The sequence below is a fragment of the Papio anubis genome, chromosome 20 (genome assembly GCF_008728515.1).
Source record: "Papio anubis isolate 15944 chromosome 20, Panubis1.0, whole genome shotgun sequence".
NCBI classification, from domain to species: domain Eukaryota; kingdom Metazoa; phylum Chordata; class Mammalia; order Primates; family Cercopithecidae; genus Papio; species Papio anubis.
In genome coordinates this window covers 13445786-13461054 of record NC_044995.1, presented here as the reverse complement: position 1 = coordinate 13461054, position 15269 = coordinate 13445786, and the positions used below count along the sequence as shown (strand labels likewise).

At 40.8% G+C, this 15269-nt stretch overlaps 1 protein-coding gene and 1 long non-coding RNA gene across 5 annotated transcripts in view; one reads left to right on the top strand and one right to left on the bottom strand.

The window, feature by feature from the left end:
* The first annotated feature begins 441 nt into the window (after window positions 1-441).
* The window catches only part of LOC116271646, a 23924-nt gene continuing 9096 nt past the window's right edge, over window positions 442-15269 (top strand). The window contains exon 1 of the long non-coding RNA XR_004180254.1: window positions 442-516. This is a non-coding gene — a long non-coding RNA (uncharacterized LOC116271646). The remainder of the gene's footprint in view (window positions 517-15269) is intronic.
* ZNF45 (zinc finger protein 45) overlaps window positions 11581-15269 on the bottom strand; it is a 21834-nt gene continuing 18145 nt past the window's right edge. For 3 of the 4 annotated variants that reach the window (XM_017952474.2, XM_009194663.3, XM_003915657.4), the window contains one exon: window positions 12079-14150. In XM_017952474.2, the coding sequence (XP_017807963.1) occupies window positions 12334-14150 (1817 nt within the window). In that variant the 3' untranslated portion in view covers window positions 12079-12333. Of the gene's footprint in view, window positions 14151-15269 lie in introns of all 4 variants that reach the window. The other variant, XM_017952473.2, reaches the window with a different exon arrangement.

Below are 15269 nucleotides of genomic sequence, written 5' to 3'. Positions count from 1 at the left end.
TCACACCCACCCCCCCACACACACACAACCACACAGTCTCTCACAGGCACACACAATCTCCTCCTCTGCTGCTCAAGAAGACAGGCCTGAAATTCCACTGAAACTCCAGGCATGACACCCCCGTCCACGCCCTGGGTCTTCCGGTCTTCAGCGCCTCTCACCCTCATCGCCGGTTCCATTCCAACCAGGGACTGTGGAAGCCTCCGCTGATTTCTTTTCTTTGGACACGATCTACTCACCACATAGGGCCTACAACCGCTCGGACACCGGAAAACGACCTAGAGCTCGAGGGCGATCCAAGCACGGTGACTTCTGGGAAATGTAGTCCATCTGGAATAACCATGTCCACGGCGCCCGCCATTCTGTAGACTATGCTCGGAGGGCGCATGCGCAACAGCTTGGCCCTCTGGACCGTTGGTTGACTTGCACTGTTAAGGGCTATGATTTCAGGTCGTCCTGCGTGTTTAGAGGAGGCGAGTGGAATCTTGAGTCTTGGCCGGAGAATGCAGAGCACGGGTATGCAGACCTCAAAGCCTCAAACCTGCGTGTGAGAGAAGGTGGCGAGCTCCAGAGTACGGTCCGCGGTTGGTACTCTAGGTGCGAGCTCTCTGAGAACAGGGGCTTTTGTTTTTCGCGCTCCCAGGTAGCGCCAGCGCCTATAGTAGCTCCAGGAGCACAGCAGGCGTTAAGTGTGCATTAGTTTTCCAGCAAGAATGCCTGTGTGTTTTGTATTTTCACTCTGTGACATTGTGGAATTCACTGCGTGAGACCATGAATGGGGTTGTATTCCTGATTATGGTTTATTTCTAAGTGTGTTACTTTGGACATAAAATGGTTTGTTTCAGACTTTGAGATTATGTAAATTTTTAAAGCCCTCTCCCTTCACTCCAACTCCCACTCTGAAATTTCCCATGCCCATTTGCCATCCTCTCACTTAAAATACGAATCTGGTTGATTTGTCTAAGGTGCATACTACTACGGCCTACTTATCCATTAGGCAGAATGGGCGAAGTACCAAGAGCCCACAGAAATGTTTTCTTTCAAAATAAGAAAATGAATTTTAAGGTCAAAGAAACTTAATATCGTAGTTTACTGGCGAGTGTATAAATTGATACAATCACTTTGGAAAACTATTTGGCAAGATCTGTTGAATTCGAATATATGCATTTGCTATAACCTAGGAGTTCCATTCTTTAACCCAAAAGTGTGTATACATATTCACCAAAATACGTGAATGGGGATGTTTGTGGCATTGTCATTTTAATTGGAATTGCATTCAATATATGGGTACTTTTCAGGAAACTTGGTATTTTAAACGTTGTGAAAAGGCTGGGTGTGGTGGCTCATGCCTGTAATCCTAGCACTTTGGGAGGCCAAGGTGGGTGGATCACTTGAGACCAGGAGGTCGAGGCCAGCCTGGCCAACATGGCAAAACCCCATCTCTAGTAAAAATACAAAAATTAGCCAGGTGTGGGGGCACGTGCCTGTAGTCCCAGCTACTTGGGAGGCCGAGACAGGAGAATCACTTGAACCCAGGAGGTGGAGGTTGCAGTGAGCCAAGATCGTGCCACTGCACTCCAGCCTGGGAGAAAGTGTGAGATTCTGTCTCAAAAAAAAAAAAAAAAAAAAAAAAGAAAGAAAGAAAGAAAGAAAAGAAAAAAAGAAAATTGAGAAGGGACTTCCAGGAAGATGGAATAGATGTACTTTTTTCTATTCATCCAATGAAGTACAATCAAAACCCTGGGCATTGGTTATTTAAAAAAAAAAAAAAAAAAAAGAGAGAGAGAGAAAAAGAAGACTGAGTGGTAGAGAAAAGGTAGACTGGTGCTGAGTTCCCTTGGTTTTCTTTGTGCCTCCTTTGTGCCAGACTTAAAGCCAAAGAAGCCAGCAGTCCCAGTACACCAATGGGCACAGACAAAAAAGTCCCAGCAAAAGCTTGCTCTCTTTAGCCAAAAGACAAGGAGGAGGGCAGCCTAGCAAGAAGGAAAACTTTTAGACAATTACTGCCATGCTCTAGTCAAACACCACAGGAAAAACCTTCACCACTATCCCCAGCATGCAAGCAAAGACCCATGCTTCCACTGTTGCCTGGAGAGTTAGGACTTTCCTCACCATACAGTGAGGAATGAGGCCACTCCCCACCCCTTAACCCAGTGCTAACAGTAGAAACCACATGGAGTGCAGTAATAAGGCACTCCGTTCCCTCCAAAGAAAGGTATCAGTGGAGGTCTAGTGGGAACTCCCATCCCTGCAACTAGTAATAAGCATCCCCGTGGGTATCAATGGAGGCTGAGTGGGAAATCTGGATTTCTGTCACCACTTCATAATAATGAGGCAGGACCCAATTCCCCTACCACAGTGATGTCAGAGGAGAGCAGGTGATATAAACTGAATTATGTACTCCACTCCCTGAGTTCATATGTTGAAGTCCTAACTCTCAGTACCTCAACATGTGGACTGTATTTGAAGATAAGGTCTTTAAAGAGGTAATTAAGGTTAAATGAGGTCTTTGGTATGGGCCCTAATCCAATATGATTCGTATCCTTATAAGAAGAGGAGATCAGGACACAGATACTCAAAGGGTGTGTGAAGGTAGCACGCCTCCCAGAAGAATATGGCCATCTACAAGCCAAAGAGAGAGGCCTCACAAGAAACAATACTGCTGACACTTTGATATCAGACTTCTACCCTTCAGAACTGTAAGGAAATTAATTTGTGTTGTTTAAGCTGCCCAATCGGTGGTACTTTGTTAGGTATTATCCAAAGCCTCACATCATAAAACCAAAAATGTTCAGTTCTAACAGAAAATCACTTATCACACCAAGAACTAGGAAGATCTCAAACTGAATGAAAAAGACTCAATAGAGGCCTACACTAGGATAGAAATATTAGAACTATTTGACAAGAATTTTAAAGCATCCACCTTAAAAATGCTTTAGACAGTAATTATGAACATGCTTGAAACAAATGAAAATATAGAATGGGTCTCAGCAAAGAAATCAAAGATATAAAGGAACAACAAGGAATTCTGAGACCTGAGAAATTTAGTAACCAATTAAAAACTTATTGGATGTATTCAGCAGAATGGAGAGAACAGAGGACAGAATCAGGAAACTGGAAGACAGAACAGTAGAAATGACCCAGGATGAACAACAGACTGGATAAAAGACCAAAAACACAAAAATGTGTAAAACTACACAGAAGTTGAAATAACAATTATAGTCAAACATAGCAACATTCTGCTGACACTAATTGATAGAATAGATGAAAAATGAATAAGGACAAAGAAAACTTGAACAATATTATCAACCAATTAAATGTAATTGACATAACATTCTGCCAAACAACAGCAAATTGCCCAATTTTTCCAAGTACATATGTCAAGATAGGCTATAACCTGGACCATACAACAAATCTCAAACGCTTTATAAGGATTCAAGTTATATAGAATTTGTTCTCTATTCCACAATGGAATTAAATTAGGAATCAATAACAAAAAGACAGCAGGAACTAAATAACCTTTTTTTTTTTTTTTTTGAGACAGAGTCTCGCTGTGTCACCCAGGCTAGAGTGCAGTGGTGCAATCTCAGCTCACTGCAACCTCCACCTCTTGAGTTCAAGCGATTTTCCTGCCTCAGCCTCCTGAGTAGCTGGGACTACAGGTGTAAGCCACCACACCCGGCTAATTTTTGTATTTTTAGTAGAGACAGGGTTTCACCATGTTAGCCAGGCTAGTCTCCAACTCCCGACCTCAAGCGATCTGCCCTTCTGGGCCTCCCAGAGTGCTGGGATTACAGGTGTGAGTCACCAGACCCGGCCAGCATTTCACAGTCAATAGGTCAAATACAATGAAATTAAAAATAAAAACAACATATGAAAACATATAGGATGTAGATAAAATAAGACTTCAAGGAAAATTTATAGCATTAAATGCCTGTATTAAAAGAGAAGAGTGTTTCAGTGACTAATACGGTTTGGGTTTCAGATGATATTCTTTTGCTTTTGTTTCTTAAGATAAACACTATTAGTCCATCAGTGACTGATATGGTTTGCATCTGTGTCCCCACCAAATCTCATGTCGAATTGTAATCCCCAGTGTTGGTGGTAGGGCCTGGTGTTAGGTGAATAGATCATGGGTGTGGAGTTCTCATGAATGGTTTAGCACTATCCCCCTTTGGTACTGTATAGTGAGTGAATTATCAGGAGATCTGGTTGTTTAAAAGTGAATGGCACCTCCTCCCTCGCTCTCCTCCTCCTGCTCCAGCCATGTCACTTGTGCCGTAAGAGCTCCTTGAGACCTCCTGAGAAGCAGAAGCCACTGTGCTTCCTGTACAGCCTGCAGCACTGTGAGCCAACTAAAACTCTTTTCTTTATAAATTACTCAGTCTTAGGGATTTCTTTATAGCAGTGTGAGAACAGACTAATATAGTGACCTAAGCTTTTACCTTAAGAAACAAGAAAAAAAGAACATCTGAAACCCAAAGTAGGCAGAAGAAAGGAAACAAACAAACAAACAAGACAGCGAGAGAGAGAGAAATCCATGAAATATGCATACCTGTTCATGATAAACAACACATTCAACAAATTAGAAATGGAAGAGAACTTCTTCAACATGATAAAGGGCATCTGTAAAAAACCCACAGCTAATATCATACTTAATGGTGAAAGACAGAGTACTAAGATCAGAGACAAGACAAAGATGTGCACTCTCACCACTTTTTTTTTTTTTTTTTGAGATGGGAGTCTTGCTCTGTTGCCCAGGCTGGAGTACAGTGGCGCGATCTCAGCTCACTGCAACCTCCACCTTCCAGGTTCAAAGGATTCCCCTGCCTCAACCCTGCCTACCCCTCCTGAGTAACTGGAATTACAGGCGCCTACCACCACGCCCGGCTAACTTTTGTATTTTTAATAGAGATGGGGTTTTACCATGTTGCCCAGGCTGGTCTTGAACTCCTGACCTCAAGTGATCTCCCTGCCTCAGCCTCTCAAAGTGCTGGAATTACAGGCATGAGCCACCATGCCTGGCCAACTCTCACCACTTTCATTTGATACACACTGGGGGTTCTAGCCAGGGCAACTAGGCAAATAAATGAAATAAGAGATATCCATATGGAAATGAAGAAGTAAAATGAAGTAAGGCTATATTTGCAGAGATGATTTTATACACATAAAGTCCTAAAGAAATAACAAAAAACTAGTAAGACTAGTAAATGAGTTCAGCAAAGTTACAGGAAGATAATATGCAAAAAAAATTGTGTTCTTACACACTAGCAATGAATAATCAAAAAAATGAAAGGAAAACAATTCCATGTACAATAGAATTTAAAGGAAGAAAATACTTAGGAATAAAGTTAACAAATGAAGAGGAAAGTTTGTACACTGAAAACTATAAAACATCATTGAAATAAATTAAAGATGACCTAAATAAAAGGAAAGACATCTGTGGTTCATGGATAAGAAAAGTTAATGTTAAGATCCAATCCCTCCCAAATTGATCTATGGATTCAATGCAATCCTTATCAATATCCTAGCTGGCTCCCCCCGACCACCACCACATCCAGAAATTGACCAGCTGATCCTAAATTCATATGGAGGCACAAGGGACCCAAAATAACCAAAACAACTTTAGAAAGGAAGAACCAAGTTGGAGGACTCAATTTCCCAATTTCAAAAGTTACTAGAAAACTACAGTGTGGTACTGGCATAAGGGTAGACATACAGATGAGTGGAATAGATTTCAAAGTCCAGAAATAAGTCCTGAAATTTATTGTCAATTCATTTTCAACAAGGGTGCTATGGCCATTTAGTAGGGGAAAGAATAGTCTTCTCAATAAATGATGGTAAGACAACTGGATATCTGTCTGCAAAGAAAGAATGAAGTTGGAATTCTACTTTATACCATACACAAAAATTAACTCAGATCACTGACATAAACATAGGAGCTAACACTATAAAACTCTTCAAAGACAACACAGGGGCAAATCTTCGTGAGTTTGGAATGGGCAGTGATATTTTAGATACACCAAAAGCACAAGCAAAATAATAAATAGGAGTATATCAAAATTAAACCTTTTTACTACAAATGATACCATAAAGTGACAAGATACCCACTAAATTGGAGACAATATTTGCCCATCATACGTATGACAATGGACTAGTATCTAGAATACAAAAACTCTTAGAACGCAACAATAATAATTAAAAAAAAAAACCAGATAATCCAATTTCTGGAAGTCAGTCCGATTTCTGGGAGGATCACTCCCATCCTCACAACAACAAAAAACTAAAGAAATTAATTTTTTCTGGATCTGTCAGATAATAGAGGTCAAAAGGCAAACCACAAGCCCTAAATCTGGAGAGAAAAGCAAATAGAGATCAGCTTACTTGGAGCAGGATCAAGTAAGACCATTTAGGCAGGGAAAGAATATTGGTAACTAAGTGTTACCAATAACACTGCTAATTAAGTATTACCAGCTAATTGGTAATATTTATTAGCAGTTTAATTAAGTATTACCAGCTAATTGGTAACTAAGTGTTGGTAACTGTTACTAATTAGCTGGTAACAAGTAATTAGCAATGTTATTGGTAGGAATGCTTAATTGGTAATTTAGAGAATTCATTGGAGGCTAGCTTCAAAAATCTTCCAGGGACCCAGTCTTAGGGGGAGCTTCACATTTTCATGGAATTTACCTCCAGTAATGCTATTAGGTTCTCATGGTGAATATACAAGAAAAATCTCATGTTTTGGAGGAGGATAAAAGTAACTATTTTGAAATACACTGAGAGTGTTCCATGTAACAAAGGACTGCTCTCCAAGGGAAATGACTTTATCAAATACTTATATAACTTGGGAGAAAGGCAATATGCCAACTCCTGCCCTCTTTAGCCTTCCTGTCTCACCTAAGGGGAAAACAGAAAGACTAAGAACTGCGTCTAAAGGTCACAGGCCAGGGACTCAGGCCTACTAAAAGACAGATTAAATCGTATGATTGTAGAACACTTCCCCTCTCCCCACACTTTACCACATATCAATAGGATTCTTGTGTAACAACAGGATAATAAAACTGAGAAGGCTGCAAGACACAGATTCTGTTTTTAAACTTCTTAGGGAAATTCAAAGACAACAGGGAGGGAAAAAGAAGGGACATGAGAGAAAAGTAAAACTGCAACCTCTGACACCTTCAGCTAAATCAAACATTAAACACAGCCCAACACCTAGCCAGATTAACATAAAACCTCACACTTAACTGAAGCTTCCACACTGCCTGCTATATAGCTGTCTACAGTCATGTATTTTCCTGTCCTGCACAATGTAATCACACTCTGCAAGAAGCTAAAGCTTACTGGCAGGCCCTTACTTATCTAGGTATATCCAAACCCTGATGAATGACAGCACACAGGGACCTACCATTGCCAATGACCTACTCTGCTGCATCAAGGAACTGCAGTAGATTTGTCCTTGTCCCATTCTATTGGCTCCTCATGTGATGCCCTTTTGGTGTAAGCCAATGCCCTATAAACTAGCCAACTTACACCCATTGGTGCCCCACCACTTAATTTCATCCTTTGGGTGAAATGACCCCCACACAAAAGCCTTTAAAACCATACCTCCCTTCATGCTTAACGCTTGGGACCTGGACATGATAACTACTCCCTATGGTCTCCACAGTGACCTCTACCACTGCATTAGCACCAGTCCCATTGTCCAGCAATCCATGCTTCACTCTGCACTATTCCTTCGTCATGACACCACATCCTACTTTCTTCAACTTGCCAGATAATACATGTGAAACAGCAACAGAACATGTCATCCAAGAAATAAAACTCCAACAACGCTGGGCCTGCCAGCAGGCGTCCCAATCTGGGTAACCACTCGTACAACTAATTTCCACACTCTTGGGAGGTATTTGATATCCATACTACTATCTAGTTGCCATCTTCTCTGGTCACCCTCCAGCTCCTTTACTTCCCCAGGCACTCCCTCAACCTCACCAAGGTTCTTCCTCATGAAATTTCCCTTCACAGTCCCACCTTTCCTGCCCTCTATCAACGATAGTATATAAAGCCATTGAAAGTACAAGGGTCTCACACGTATGCACTGGTGAATGCCCTTCCCATAAAAGGGGATACCAGGCCACCTTTTTATATATTATAAATTGGGCCTCGTCACAATCTCTGGTATAATAGGCATAAGTCTAGATCTTTTCAGTTCTGTAGCAGACTTCGTTCTTAGAGCTGCTAAATAACGTCACAATTCCTGGCAGACCATATATACCAAATAGCCCAAGATTTAGAAGCCCTTAATGAGATAAAGCTCTGTAGCTGTCATGGTAGTTGATAAAATACTGCATTAGATGAACTAGTGGCATCTCAGGGTGGCCCTCTGAAGGGAACCTCTGGCTGCGTGTAGGTCAATAAAAACAGGAAAGCTCTCCAGAATCATTCAATAGATAAACCAAAACAGTCAACGATGTTACTCAGTTACTAAAATGTAGCAAGAGTTTCTGAATCCCCATTTCTTCTCCTGACTGCCTCCTTCTGCCTGGATTAACATCATCTGGTGCCACATTATCTTACAGGGAGCTATCATCGTTGTTGGCCTAATTTTATTGGGTCAACTTTGCATATTTGGCCTCTCTCAAATGCAAGTTTATTTACAGGAAACCTGGGAGTTTGCTGCTAACCCAAACATCAGGGGTGAATTGTTAAGATTGGAGGAAACTTGGAGTTTGACTTAGTGCAAGCCACCTCTAGGCATCTCTTGCCTATGTCCAGTCTCCCTCACAATCCTGATAACGTTCACTTACTGCTCCACAAGTGCATATGCCCTCCACCACCTCTTTTAAACTCTGTGCTGGCAGGACATCCCCCTTTATAAACTGACTGAACACTGACTATTCTTTCTCTCTGTTTTGGACCTTTTTCTGGGCAGCCCTCCCACCCCTGTAATCATCTTTCTTTGATCATTCCAAAGGACTACTGTCAGGAGTTTTGACATACAAACCTAATCTTGGAAGGACTTTTGACATTCAAACCTAACCTTGGAAGAAGTTTCCCCATATCATAGTAGAGGGGTTGTAATAGGCATATAAATTGGGAGGGAAAAGCACATTTTTTTTTCCTTCTTTTTTTTTTGCAGATGACAGGATTGTCTACACAGAAAATCCCAAGCAATCAATAGAACAGCTACTTAAGGCCGGGCGCGGTGGCTCACGCCTGTAATCCCAGCACTTTGGGAGGCCGAGGCGGGCGGATCACGAGGTCAGGAGATCGAGACCATCCTGGCTAACACGGTGAAACCCCGTCTCTACTAAAAATGCAAAAAATTAGCCGGGCGAGGCGGCGGGCGCCTGTAGTCCCAGCTACTCGGGAGGCTGAGGCAGGAGAATGGCGTGAACCCGGGAGGCGGAGCTTGCAGTGAGCCGAGATCGCGCCACTGCACTCCAGCCTGGGCGACTAAGCAAGACTCTGTCTCAAAAAAAAAAAAAAAAAAAAAAAGAACAGCTACTTAAACCAATAACTAAGATTGGCAAGATCACAGGACACAAGGTCAACATAAAACAATCAACTGTATTTATATATATTGAAAAAGAACAATTGAAATTTGAAATTTGAAAAACAGTACTAAGTTAGAACCCCCAAAAAAGGAATGTGTAGGTATAAATCTAACAAAGTATGTGCAGGATCTGTAGGTTAAAACTACAAATTACTGAAGAAATAAGGGAGTCCTAAACAAATAGGCAGATACTGTGTATATGGTTTAGAACATTCTCAGTATTGCTAAAATGTCAATTGTCCCCAAACTCATCTATAATATTCATTGTAATCTCAATAAAAATCCCAGCAAATTATTTTTACAGATGACAAAGCTGATTCTGAAAATTATGGTAAGGCAAACAAATTTGATAGCCAAAATAAAATGAGTTGGAAGACTCACACTATCTGGTTTGAAGACATTATATACAGATACAAAAGTCAAGATGTGCAATATTTGGCAAAATGATAGACACATAAATCAATGAAACTGCACTGAGGCCAGAAAAAGACCCATACACGTATGGTTAGTGGATTCATAAAGGTGCCATGGCAATACTGAAAGAATAGTTAATTGGATTCTCATATGCAAATAGTGGACCTCCGTTATATAAAGGTTCACATCTTACATAAATACTAACTCAAATATATCATAGACCTAAATATAAAACCTGAAAACATAAAAGTTGTGATAAAAAAAGTGGGAGAAAAATCTTTGTGACCTTGGATTAGGCTGAGTTCTTTTATTTGAAACCAAAAGCACAATCTACCAAAGACAAAAAAGGAACTTCATTAAAAAAAAAATTTCTAGTGTGAAAAATACTGTTAATGGAATAAAAACACAAGTCACATAATGGTATACAATATTTGCAAAACACATAACTGACAAAGATATCTATCCAGAACATATAAAGAACTCTCAAAAATCAATAACAAACAACTCAGGTTTTAAAAAAATGGACAAAAGATTTGAACATATTTCACAAAAGAAAATAGGCATATGGGTAGCAAACAAGCAGTAAAGATGCTCAATGGCCATTAAGGAAATGTAAATTAAAACCAAAATGAAATCCCAGTATAAAACCTTTGAAATCCTAATAACAAAATAAAAACAAAACAAAACCCTGACATACCAATTGTTGGTGAAGTTAAGGTACTGGGACTTTCATACACTGGTAGTAGGAATGTAAAATGGTACAGTTATTTTAGAAAAGTCTGTCAGTTTTTCATAAATATACTGTTACCATACAACCCAGCAATTCCACTCCTATTTACTAAGACAAAAGAAAATGTGGATACACAAAACTGTTTGCAAATGTTGACAGCAGCTCTCTTCATAATCACTACAAACTGAAAACCCAAATATCCCACCAGTGATAAATGGATAAACAAACTGGCACATCCATATGACTACTATTCAGCAATAAAAAGAAATGACTTCTGTACTGATACATGCAACAAGACAGATGAGTCTCAGAAGCATTAAGTGAAAGGTGCCAGACTCCAAAGGAAACATACTCTAGGATTCCATTTATATGACATTCTGGTAATGATATAAACTATACAGATGGAAAATAAGTCAGTGGTTGACAAGGGCTGGTGATGGGGAGAGGGACTGACTAAACAGAACAAGCAAGTTTCAGGGCAGGGGGTGCTAGAACTGTTGAATGTCTTGATTGTGATGGTGGTGTTCATATGACAGCACTTGCCAAAATGCATAATGATACACTAGTCAGTTTCACTGTATATAAATTATTCCCTAATAATGTAAAAAAAGTCAGTTTCACTGTATATAAATTATTCCCTCATCTGTAAAAAAATAAGGTTAGCTTGTATGATTTTCATGGATGCCTTTTATGAAAAATTTTTTCATCATGAGTGGATGCTGAATTTTGTCAAATGTTTTCTCTGAATCTACTGAGATCATCATACATTTGATCATAAGAATCTAGATATAAGAGTACATACTAAATCCATAGGAAGCTCAGGAACAGACCTAAGTAATTTATGGTATAGAAATCATAATACTTGGCACTGGAGGTGGGATTGACTGGAAATGGGCACAAGAAAACTTTTTGGTTTAATAGACATTGTATACATGGATCTTGGTGATTATTACATTTGTCAAAATTCAGGAAGCCATAAACTTGAGACTTGTGCATGTTACTGCATGCAGATTACACCTCAATAAAGTACTGTTAACATACAAAATTTCTAGTTGCTAGCCAGAAACTGATCTCTGGACCCACTAACAAGCTGCAACCTTCTGTTTGATAAACACTCATCCACGAGACCTGCAAAAATGGGAAAATCAGGCCATATGACTAACTTATATATCTTCCAAGCATTGCAGAATTCTTCTTCTGAGTACAATTTTATAGAAACTTTTAAAGATAAATGTCAAATATTACTGAATTTCAAGTATGACAGTAATTTCAAATATTACTGAAAAATTACAATGTGTTAGGCACTGAAAAGGCAGAGTAGATTTGGCAGTCAACAAAGTCCCTACCCTCTTGGACCTTATATTCTAGTGGAATAGCGTTCAGCATTCCCATCTTAGTACTTCTGGTTTACTCCAGATCAGACTCATCCTTCCTGATCCTCTTGTCTGCATGTATCAGCTAATGGTCAGTGTTCTGAATGCAGTCCATATGTCTCCACTCTTGTGAGGTTTCTCTGCTGTGTGGTCTCCCAATCACTCGGCCGAACTACTGACTTTATAAAACAAATGTTTTGTCTATGATAGCTCTGATAATTAAAATATTTCAGCACCCATCTGAGATAGTAAAACATATTTTATCGAGTTTTCCTGTGTGAATCCTCTGATGAAGGAAAGTCCTTGTCACCCTCATCATCAGCATGGACTCGCTGATGAATGATAAGACTTGAGCTCCAACTGAAGCCCTTCCCACACTCCTCACATTTGTATGGTTTTTCTCCAGTGTGAACTCTTTGATGGGCTTGAAGGTATGAGCTCCAGCTGAAGACTTTCCCACATTCCTCACATTTGTATGGTCTCTCTCCTGTGTGGACCCTCTGGTGGGCCTGAAGGTACGATCTTTGCCTGAAGCGCTTATCACACACATCACATCGGTATGGTTTTTCTCCTGTGTGGACTCCACGATGTGCCAGAAAATTTGAGGCCCGACAGAAGCCCTTCCCACACTCCTCACATTGATAAGGTTTCTCTCCAGTGTGGCACCTCTGATGGGCTTGAAGCTGTGAACCTACACTGAAGCCTTTCCCACACTCTGCACACTGATATGGTTTCTCTCCAGTGTGGACTCTCTGATGCACCTGAAGGCTGGAGAACTGACTGAAGGCCTTACCACACTTCTCGCATTTATAGGGTTTCTCTCCTGTGTGGATTCTACAGTGTACATTAAGATCTGAGCTCCGACTGAAGCCCTTCCCACATGTACCACATTTGTAGGGTTTCTCTCCAGTGTGGCCTCTTTGATGGGCCAGAAGATTTGAGGCCTGGCTGAAGCCTTTGCCACACTCCTCACATTTATAGGGTTTTTCCCCTGTATGGACTCTAAAATGAATGTTAAAATCTGAGCTACGACTGAAGCCCTTACCACATGCATCACACTGATATGGTTTCTCTCCAGTATGGCCTCTTTGATGGTCCAAAAGATTTGAGGCCCGGCAGAAGCCTTTCCCACACTCCTCACATTTGTATGGTTTCTCTCCAGTGTGGCTTATCTGATGAGCCTGAAGGTGTGAACCCACACTGAAACCTTTCCCACACTCCTCACATTTATAGGGTTTCTCTCCTGTGTGGATTCTACAATGAATGTTAAGGTGTGAGCTGTAACTAAAGCTCTTGCCACAAGCATTGCATTTGTATGGTTTCTCGCCAGTGTGGATTCGCTGATGAGCCTGTAGTCGTGAACGCCAACTGAAGCTCTTCCCACACTCTTCACACTTATATGGTTTCTTTCCAGCGTGAACTTTCAGATGAACCTGAAGATACGATCTCTGACTGAAGCCTACCCCGCACTCCTCACATTTATAGGGTTTCTCTCCCGTGTGAACTATCAGACGAGCTTGACAATGTGAGCTTTTCCCAATGTTCCTCCCACACTCTTCATATTTGTATGGATTCTCTCCAGTGGGAACTCTCTGATGATGGTGAAGATGTGACCTCTGACTAAAACTCCTATAAGCTGCATCATCTGTGTATGATTTTGCTCTACTGTGGACTCTCTGATGGGCTTGAAGACTTGAAAAACGACGGAAGGCATTATCACATTTTTCACATTTGTAGGGCTTCTCTCCTGCATTAGCCCTTCGGTTAATTTGAAGATGAGGGCTCCAGCTGAAACTTTTCACACAATGTTCTCCTTTGTAGGGTTTTTCATCAGTGTGGACTCTGTGGTGAACTTGAAGATGGGAACTTTGATTACTGAATCCCTCGTCTTTATAGTGCAAATCATCTCGTTTTTCCAACTGACAGCCTGTTCTTTGAATGTTTACCACAGAATCTTGATACTTGGTTAACTCTCTTGTAATCTGTTGCCAGATCTGGGAGCAGAAAAATTCTTCATGAGACAGGTACCTTAATCCTACTTCTTGAAGAGTCTCCATCTCTTTTAGATTCTTGCCTCCTAAAAGGATAAAGAAAATTTGGAGATGGGAGCATGTGAATAATGTTTTGTTCCAAGATGTCAAGTTTATAAACTCAGGCCCACAGCCTAAGGCTTCATTGAACCAGGAGAAGGTTCCGTTTCTCATTATCATCATGTACATGTACCAAGACACCAAGAGGGAGTCATCAGGTTCTCATTCACTACACATTGATGAGACCTGCTTAGAATCACACTAAATTTCTGTGTGAGCTACCAGGTAAAAATGTGGTGGTTGCAGAACAGGAAACATGTTTCCTAAGAAATCTTTACCAAGAAACTGCACCTTACTAAAAGCCTAATTTTTTGCTATAGCAGATGTCTAATGAATAGCTTCCACAAAATTTGCCTACTGCATAGACATCTGAACAAAGTGGCCCTGTTCAAAATGTCTAGCAAAACTCCTACCATAAATTATCAAAAACCTTTGCCTGGGATTATTTCATTGGAAGTTTATTCCAAGATTGGGAGATTTTGAGGCACTGTGCTAGTTAGAAAGACATACATTTTTCAGAAAATACCTTATCACCTAAGTTAGGGTCCCCAACCCCTGGGCCGTGCACCAATACTAGTCCGTGGCCTGTTAGGAAATGGGCCACACAGCAGGAGGTGAGCAGGAGGCAAATGGCCATTACTGCCTGAGCTCCACCTCCCATCACATCAGTGGCGGCATTAGATTCTTATGGGACCGTGAATCCTATTGTGAACTGTGTGCGTGAGGGATCTGGGTTGCGTGCTCCTTTTGGGAATCCAACTGAGGTCTGATGATCTGAGGTAGAACAGTTTCATTTCAAAACCATCCCCCCGACCCCAGTCTGTGCAAAAACCATCTTCCAACAAACCAGTCCTTGATGCCAAGATTGGGGATTGCTGACCTACATACCTAAAGTTCAAGTGTAAACAGATAGTGGTCCTTTACCTCTTGCTAGGAAATATCCTCCATGAGAACACCTGGGAGAAGAGGTTTATGGTAATAACATACATTATTCTAAAACCTAATAGCAATTAAAGTTTCCATAACCACCAGGGGAGTTTCACCATGTTGGTCAGGCTGGTCTTGAACTCCTGATGTCGTGATCCACCCGCCTCAGCCTCCTAAAG